Source organism: Chelonoidis abingdonii, chromosome 1 (genome assembly GCF_003597395.2).
Source record: "Chelonoidis abingdonii isolate Lonesome George chromosome 1, CheloAbing_2.0, whole genome shotgun sequence".
NCBI lineage: Eukaryota > Metazoa > Chordata > Testudines > Testudinidae > Chelonoidis > Chelonoidis abingdonii.
This window is the reverse complement of record NC_133769.1, coordinates 272,400,298-272,409,713: the sequence shown is the minus strand read 5'-3', so window position 1 is coordinate 272,409,713 and position 9,416 is coordinate 272,400,298. Positions and strand designations below refer to the sequence as shown.

The following is a 9,416-nucleotide window of genomic DNA, read 5'->3' as shown; positions in this document are numbered from 1 at the left end:
GTTAACATTTGTGGGTACATTCTGTCCCTAGAGTAGGGAGGGGGTGTGAAACCATAAGGACAAATTAACTGCTGCTTCTTGAAGCAGAAGAGGGATTGTAGTATGCTAGTCACTTACCCTTTCCTGAACCCACAGAGCTTGAGTCTTATGAAGGAAGAAATAATACAATGATGCAGCCTATCTCTCCCCATTCACTTTTTTATTCTGTATTCTCTGAGGTAACTCTGCCTATTCAGTGCTCCAGGCTTTGTCTATATGAAAAAGTTGAACTGATTCATTTTAGTTAAATACATGCAACCCCCATGTGTGGACACTCTTATTTTGTTTTAAACTACTTTATCATCAATTCATCTTATGTTAGTAAGGAACCTGTATAAGCTAAATCAATATAAGGCACACTCTTAAAGCAAAAAAAAAGTGTCCACCCAAAGGGGTTGCAACTATTTAACTAAAGTTGAGTTAAATGGATACAATTTTCTTATGAAGAAAAGACCCTAGAAAATAGGATCTCCCTCCTAAGGATATGCCATCCCTTAGCTATTTTTTTACCAGTAGGGAAGAACTAGAACACAGCTCTGTGAAGGTATTGATTTTCAAGAAAATGAACTTACAAGAATTAAAGTAATCTAGTCCTCATTGTTCCATAGACATAAACATTTCAGTCCACATGAAGTGAATGTTCCAATTTAAAGTTAAAAAAACAACAAAAAAACTTGCCAGATAACTGGGAAGTGTGGAGAGATCTAAACAAGGATGAACAATACAGTCAGTTAAGGCTTGCAAGGAAGAGGCAAAAGCAGCAAAAACATAGAATACATATGAGCAGGCAGCTGGAAATCTAGGTTCCTTTTTCATCTCCTGGGCATTTACTTGCTTCTAATTGTGAAAGAAATGATCAGAATCAGAAATAGATATTGATCACTGTACCTGTTGTGTTTTCAAGCCCCATTTCCCTCTCATAGTCTTACCAACATGTTTTCTCTTTTTGTTTGACTATGGAGGCTCCCTTTTTTTCTATTCTTTTTCTTTCTTTTCTATTTTTTTATTTACAGGAAGAGAACTGACACTCCTGTCAGAATTTGCCAAGGCATCACTCTGTGTCATTCTTTCAGCATGGAATACAGTGTTGTGATGCGCTTCAGAAAATATACTGACATTGCTGCATTGTGTGGAACATCTGCCCTTTTCTTTCTAATATAGATCTCCCTATGGTCATTCCAACCTAAAACTGAAAAAGGCACAATTATTGTAAACTTATTCCTGCACTGACTGGGATCACTTTGAAATTGACCCAGGGACTGTTGTGTGTAGAATATGGCTATCTAGGTGCTCTTTTGTATGTAGGGTGAAGGGAAACAATAACACCCATTCTCCATGGGCTGTCCTGGTTGCAGAAAAAATTGTGGATTCAATTCAACATCTCATTGAAGTAATCCTTTATCTGGGTCCAATGTGTATGACTGTGCCTATTCCTATTGCCCTCCAAGCCTGCTGTTCTTAACTTTAAGGCCCTTCACAACTGTGCCCCTCCTTACTTGTCTGCTCATATATCTCGTGTCCTTTCCCTGCTTCACCAGTGATGACAGATTTGACCCCTTGCTTGTCTCCATCTCAAACAAATGATTTTATACTTTCACTCTATCCCTTATGTATGCAACATTCTCACAAAACTAGTCTGTAAAGCCCCAGCCCTCTCCCCATTTAAATCCCTCCCCAAGACTTACTTCTATCATGATGGCTACAGGAAATTGTCATATGATAATGACTAGATAGATGTCAGTGGAGATTGGTGATATTTATTTCTAAAACATTTTAAAACACGTATATGTTTTGGAACATTAAGTTAAGCACATCATAGGAACCTGTGTTTTCCACAGGCTAGCTAATATGCTCATCCTCCCTCCGCCTCTGTTTCTTACATGTGTCTTGTCAAATGAAATTGTAAGCTCTCCAGGGAATGGGCTGTACACACATTTGCACACTGAGCCTAATGGTTGGAATATTCACAAAGGATGTGGGACACCCAGTTCCCATGTTCCAGTGATGATGTGATTAATTGTTTACAGTGCATCACTTTTAACAGGAGAGACTGAGGGAGCACTGCATCAGAATAACTCAGTGATTAGAGTACACACCTGAGAGGTTGCAGATCCCTTTTCAAATCCTTTCTCCTGCTCAGGCACAGGGGGGACTTCAATGCGGGGTCTCCCACATCTCAGGTGAGTACCCTAACCACTGGGCTAAAAGTCCTCCACACATCCAGTTGGCATCTTCCATTGGCTAGTTTAGACAGATCCCTGCCTAGCATGATTTTGTGAATCATTCCAAGGTTCTGGTCTTTCCCCATGCATTTTATAGGGAGCCTAAGTACTTAACTCATGGTTTGTGAATTCCGGTGATTTTCTAGGCACTTAAAAGTTAGGTCCTGTGACAATCAGCGTTGCAATGCCGAACTGCTTTTGTGCATCCTGGCCTCTGTGACTGTCTTCAAGACTTGTTGGGATCTGTTCGCCTTTGAGGGCTTGGCCTCCTTTTTTGCATTTATTTTTTGGCTTGGCTTTTGTTTTTTATTAACAGATTGGCTTGTTCTTTCTGGGCCAATGGAGGCAGTTCTCTGTTTTGTCATCATTACCCTATCCTGTGCAAGAGGGTCAGTGATATGATAAGCACCATACAAATAAAAGCAAACCTCTGATTTTTATGATAGACAAATTGCACTAGTTAATGGTGCTAAATGAGGTCATTGCAATTACATGCAGTAGATATATAGTATTCCCTGCTATAGACAATTTAACCTTTTATTAGTTCAAAAAGCTTATGAGGCCTACAGAATAAAAAAACCCCAAAGCAGTATGTTGCTGTCAAACACAGCAGGAGGATTGAAAAGAATACCTGGTAGCAAGGACTTGGTTTGTATAAGACACTTTAATGTTGAACGTAAACTTCTAAATGTCCTAGTGGAGTCCGGGATTCTCATTTTAACAAGCCAGATGATTTTAGAATAATATAGCAGAACTTTGTGTTGTGTAATATACAACATTAGGAGCATGTGGAAATATAAATTCATACACCAAGATTAAAATCAATCTGCACGTACACAGTTTTCATTTCTAATCAAAATTACAGTAGATTTTTATAATCAGCCTAGCACTTACGACAAACTTCAATGTATCATATTGTCATTTGATTAATATGAGCATATCCTGTCTTCAGTAAAAATATATATGTCCTTCCAAGTATAATATATAATATCCTTCCAAGTAGACTGGTGGTCTAAGTAGCATTATATTCTACCAGACAGTGACAAGTCAACTTCAGAAATTGTTCTTGAACTCTTGACCTGGGATAGCAGGGGCGGGACATTCAATCCCTGTGGAGGCATAGACAAATGCTTGTCACTTTATAGTGACTCACCTGGATGTTTAGGCAGCAATACTGATTAGATCCAAAGCCTGGTATCCAGATCTCTTTTATCAGCTAGAGAGTCATTATGAGATGAGTTTGCAGGGAAGGTGGAACATGAAAAAAGAAGTGTTTTTTGTTTTTTATTCTGTTTTTATTGTAAATTATTAGGATAGATAGCTGGTGCACCACCAGTGAAAACATTTGTGTGAGATACTCATATTTCAAATGAAGTTACTGTAGTGTAGTAAATGCTTTGCGGCTGATGTAAAGTCTAACTGCATTGTTTGTCATAGTTCTGTGCATAACAAGCTATTTGAAAATTTCCTGCTAATACAGTTGTATAAGTCAACTCATCTCTAATTTAAATAAGGAAGTAAACCTGGATTACTTAATGTTTTCACAGAAGAATAGCATTAAAATGTACATGATTCTCACTGCATTAAATGTATTTTATGAAAATGAAAAATATGCTGCAATTTTTCTGTTTTACATGGGATTTGCATAAATCTTTGAGATCAGATAATGAGGCAAGTTTCTGTTACCTTCTTGAACATTCTGCTACACTGTAAGACTCTTCCTGTCCTCACTCCCACCATGAGCATGACAACTTTTGCCAATGGACATTGCAATATTATATTCTCTCTTCAAAGCAAATTAAAAATAAATCATCTGCTTCAGAACTAAATAACCAAGAAGCCCACTCATTAGTCTTTTGGCCAACCTAAAATTGCAAAAAATGCCAATTCTTCACATATTCGCTGAAGATTTATCCCTCTTATCCTATTTGAATACTTCCCATATACTTACCTCTATGCCTATTAGAGGAGCATATGATGTACCTGTGTATACTTATCTGTACAAACTTTTTCTAACTATTACTTTAAAGTTAAAAGAAAAGAATTAACAGTTTGCAAATAAGTGCTATATTTGTTAAGGACAACACTTTGGGCAGAAGATGTTGTCCTCAATGGGAACTATTTGCTTCTGTTTGTAAACTTAGAGGGCAAAAGAAAGGCTGGCAGGGGAGCCTGTTGTAACATCTTGACAAATCCATTCCAAGGTAGGGGTCTAAAGTTCTTCCTTAGCATGAAACTCTATATTCAACTCCTTTTCCCCCTCAAAGAAACACCTCAAACTACATTATTTTGATATTATGTGAGTTTTATTTTAGATGCTACTGCTCATCCAGAGTTCCATTCTCCTTTGTCTTCATCTTGGTGGCCAGCTGAGTCTAAATATTTGGTTAAAGTTACCAGCAGTTAAATAGGTAGATAGAGTGCACAGGTGGGTTGGAGGGGTGTGTAGTGTAATACTAACTGGTAACATATACAGTATGCACAGCTTTCTATAATTCATCCATGCATTTTTCCATTCGTTATTTGTAAGGCAGTTTAAAAAAGGATTTTCAAAACTCCACTGACCAGTTGTTCCTGAATAATAGTGGGCTGCTGGGGCTGTGCAAACGGCTTGGCTTTAATTAATATTTGCCTTTTCACAATATAAAATTACAATACAATATAAAAATAATACATCTTTTCATCACAGGAACTCTTCAACACTGTCAAGTGCAATTTCAGTATTTTAATGCTTTGGGATTTAAGCTTCAGGTCCATTTTTAAAGTGCAAATTCTGCTGGGAGCAAGTTTCCAGAGTTTTCTTGGAGTATCGTGTTCTGTACAAAAGACTAAGCTCTTGATCTTGCTCCTCAGGAGGGTCTGCATTTTAAATGAGCAATGCTCTTTCCCCCCTTCCTATGAGAGAGCCCATCCAATGGTTGTTAAGGATACTCCAGTTCCTCTTACTGTGGATGTAGTTAATGGGATACCATAAATTTACATCATTAAGCTCTGAATTCATCTTTACATCTCACTCTGTGAGATAGGCCCAGTTCCATTTTCACAAATGCTTTTCTCATTTTCCATTTTCTTCTTTTCATCCTCTTCAAGTTGGGCTTCAATCTCAACTGGATCCACATAGGTGTAAAAATAAGCCATGATGGAAAATATAATGCAAACTGCCAACAGTAAAGCAGCAAACAACACATATTCTGCCCACTGTAAAGAAACAAATGTTAACATTATTTATCTATAGACATTTCTATGGTTCACTATCATAATGCTATTTTACTGTAAACAAGTAGACATTCCTAGACAATAATTCTATCTATCTCTCTATCTAGCTATATTCTCTCTCTCTCTCTCTCTCTCTCACACACACACACACACACACACACACACACATACAGAGAATTATGATGTGGCTTTAGAAAGGACTAGGTACCCAAATTAATGTACTTTGGACTTTTGAGATCTGTCCATCTATCTCATGTACATCTAAAAATAAACCAAAGTTTAAAGTCTGGGCTGAGTCTTGTTCCAGGTGTTCCAGGTGAGTCTTGTTCCTGCAGTCTGTTCCAGGTGATGCTGTAGTCTGGGCTGAGTCTTGTTCCTGCAGTCTGTTCCAGGTGATGCTGTAGAGTTACTGATTGACTGCAGATGAATCTCTACACAGTTCTCTGTCTAGTACTGTATTTACCCTAGTCCGATGGTTTTCAACCTCTTTTCTTTGGAGACCCTTAAATTGAGAATGGAGGTGCGGACCCCTTTGGAAATCTTAGACATAGTCTGTGGACCTTCCGGGTCTGTGGACCACAGGTTGAAAACCACTGCCCTAGTGGGAGCTAAACAGGCATGATCTTATTCCCACTGAAGTCTATGGGAAAACTTCTACTGATTGCAGTGACTGCAATTCGAATCCTCACATTCACTCAACCTTTCTGTTCTGTGTTTGTACAACACCTTGTGCAATAGAACACTAGTCATGACGAAGTCTCCTAGGAACTACAGTAATACAAATATATAACAAATTAATTAATTAACTAAATACTCAAGAGTGGAAAACCTTAATTAATCATGTTTTGTTTTCTTGCTGCTCAGCCTAGCAGCGGTCAGGAATGTCATAAAAGCCCACGTTTAAGAAGGGGACATTTTTCCCCCCTGAACTGAAGCCTTCTAATTAGAGTGGCACTGATACTTTCTGAAGGGATCCTGCCTAGTCCTCTTTGGCCAGAAGACCAGTGACTCTGATGCCAGGTGCTGAAGGTAGAGGTTTTTAAACAATGGGAGGGCAGAAAGGGACTCTGAGGGCCTCATCTGTAGATAGCAGAGGAACCCTGGTGGGTAGAGATTAAAAACATGTTTCTCATGGGCTGCCCTATTATTGTCCCATTAGTCCAGCTGAGCTTCTACCATTTGCAGGAGTAGTCTTCCTCTCCTCCTGTTCACTGTAGTAATTTCTTTTTTAGGGTCCTGCACTCAGGACGGAAGAATCTCATGCACTGCTACAGGCTTGAGACTGACTGGCTAAGAGGCAGTTCTGCAGAAAAGGACCTGGGGATTACAGTGGATGAGAAGATGGATATGAGTCAGCACTGTGCCCTTGTTGCCAAGAAGGCTAACAACATATTGGGTTACATTAGTAGGAGCATTGCCAGCAGATCAAGGGAAATGATTATTCCCCTCTATTTGGCACTGGTGAGGCCACATCTGGAGTACTGCATCCAGTTTTGGGCCTCCCACTACAGAAAGGATGTGGACAAATTGGAGAGAGTTCAGTGGAGGGCAATGAAAATGATTAGGGAACTGGGGCACATGAGTTATGAGGAGAGGCTGAGGGAACTGTGGTTATTTAGTCTGCAGAAGGGAAGAGTGAGGGGGGATTTGATAGCAGCCTTCAACTACCTGAAGGGGGGTTCCAAAGACGATGGAGCTAAGCTGTTCTCAGTGGTGGCAGATGACAGAACAAGAAACAATGATCTCAAGTTGCAGTAGGGGAGGTCTAGGTTGGATATTAGGAAAAACTATTTTACTTGGAGGGTGGTGAAGCACTGGAACTGGTTACCCAGGGAGGTGGTGGAATCTCTCTCTTTAAAGTTTTTTAGGCCCAGCTTGACAAAGCCCTGGCTGGGATGATATAGTTGGGGTTGGTTCTGCTTTGAGCAAGGGGTTGGACTAGATGACCTCCTGAGGTCTCTTCCAACCCTAATCTTCTATGATTTGCAACTTTCAAAAGGGCTGAACTAGCCTGTTTCATGAAGAGTGCAGGAATTAGGAGTAGAAAAAGCTTGGGGGACACAGCTGGCAGGAACTCCTAATAAGATTTTTTTAAAAGAAGAGTAGTTTTAAAATGAATCTTGGATGAACTAGAACAGAGGTAGGCAACCTATGGCACAGGTGCCGAAGGCGGCACGCAAGCTGATTTTCAGTGGCACTCACACTGACCAGGTCCTGGCCACCGGTCCGGGGAGCTCTGCATTTTAATTCAATTTTAAATGAAGCTTCTTAAACATTTTAAAAACCTTCTTTACTTTACATACAACAATAGTTTAGTTATATATTATAGACTTATAGAAAGAGACCTTCTAAAAATGTTCAAATGTATTACTGGCAGGTGAAACCTTAAATTAGAATGAATAAATGAAGACTCAGCACAACACTTCTGAAAGGTTGCCAACCCTTGAGCTAGAGAGTTCCAGCAGAATCTTAAGAAGGAGCTCCAAACTCCAATCCACCAACTATCTCTCTCCCATATGGTAAGGAAAGTGACTCTTCATGGTATGTAACCCAGGATATGGAGGAGCCCCTCCTCAGAATTGCATCTTAATATAGCACCCAGAAAATCTGGTCAGTGTATACTGTATAGTATACACATCAGACTTTATCTAAATAGGTCACAACGGCTTGTATGATGTTAGTTACCCAATTATCTCAGTGTTCCTTATACGGCCTTTACATCTGACCTGAGGTCACTCAATTGTAAATGGTAATTCTGCATGGCTGACTGTGGGTTTCAAAGACTCTCCTCCAGCTAGTGGGATTTTTTTTGTAAATCACATGATCTTGTCTTGTTATAAAACTATAAATCCACCACAGTAATGAAGTGATGCAAAAAGAAGGTTATGAGGCTTATCTATGATTGTTCTCCCCTGTACCATAGCTATATAGTATACTGAACTGATATAGTAAGCAATAAGAATACACTATACCAATACAGTTTTGGGCTAATATCTATTTACCTGCTCACTGAGTTTTGATGCCCCAGCCACAATAAGAACAATGATGTTACCAACAGCCACAGTCAGCAGCCAGCCTGCCTGAAGCACCGATTTCATGTTGGAAGGTGCCTGCAGAAACAAGATATTTAATTGAATTGCTTTGCACTTTAACACATCCTATAAAAGTAGATTATGAGGTTCATGTTCGATCTTCAAAGTTTAGCTGATTCTTAACATTAACCTGGGTAAAGAATGTGAGCGAAGCCAAACAGCAAAAATTAAGATGTTTGTACACCAATGCAAGGAGCTTAGGTAACAAAATGGAGGAACTAAAGTTATTGATGCAGGAAGTGAAACTGGATATTATAGGGATAACAGAAACATGGTGGAATAGTAGTCATGACTGGAGTACAGGTATTGAAGGGTATGCGCTGTTTAGGAAAGACAGAAATAAAGGCAAAGGTGGTGGAGTAGCATCGTATATCAATGATGAGGTAGACTGTAAAGAAACAAGAAGGGATGGAATGGATATGACAGAGTCTGTCTGGACAAAAATCACATTAGGGAAGAAAGCTACTAGAGCCTCCCCTGAGACAGTGCTTGTGGTGTGCTACAGACCGCCGGGATCTGATTTGGATATGGATAGAGACCCTTTTAATGTTTTTAATTAAGTAAATACTAATGGGAATTGTGTGATCATGGGAGATTTTAACTTCCCAGACATAGACTGGAGAACAAGTGCTAGTAATAATCATAGGGCTCAGATTTTTCTAGATGCGATTGCTGATGGATTCCTTTACCAAGTAGTTGCTGAACCAACAAGAGAGGATGCCATTTTAGATTTGGTTTTGGTGAGTAATGAGGACCTCAAAGAAGAAATGGTTGTAGGGGACAACCTTGGTTCGAGCGATCATGAGCTATTTCAGTTTAAACTAAATGGAAGAATAAACAAAAATAG

General features: G+C 39.3%; 1 protein-coding gene across 1 annotated transcript in view; it reads right to left on the bottom strand.

Moving 5' to 3' along the window:
• Positions 1–5,050: 5,050 nt before the first annotated feature.
• SLC15A1 (solute carrier family 15 member 1) overlaps positions 5,051–9,416 on the bottom strand; it is a 72,780-nt gene continuing 68,414 nt past the window's right edge. The window contains exons 22-23 of the mRNA XM_075064695.1: positions 8,480–8,587; positions 5,051–5,459 (exon numbers count right to left, since the gene is read on the bottom strand). Coding sequence (XP_074920796.1) covers positions 5,265–5,459; positions 8,480–8,587 — 303 coding nt within the window. The 3' untranslated portion in view covers positions 5,051–5,264. The remainder of the gene's footprint in view (positions 5,460–8,479; positions 8,588–9,416) is intronic.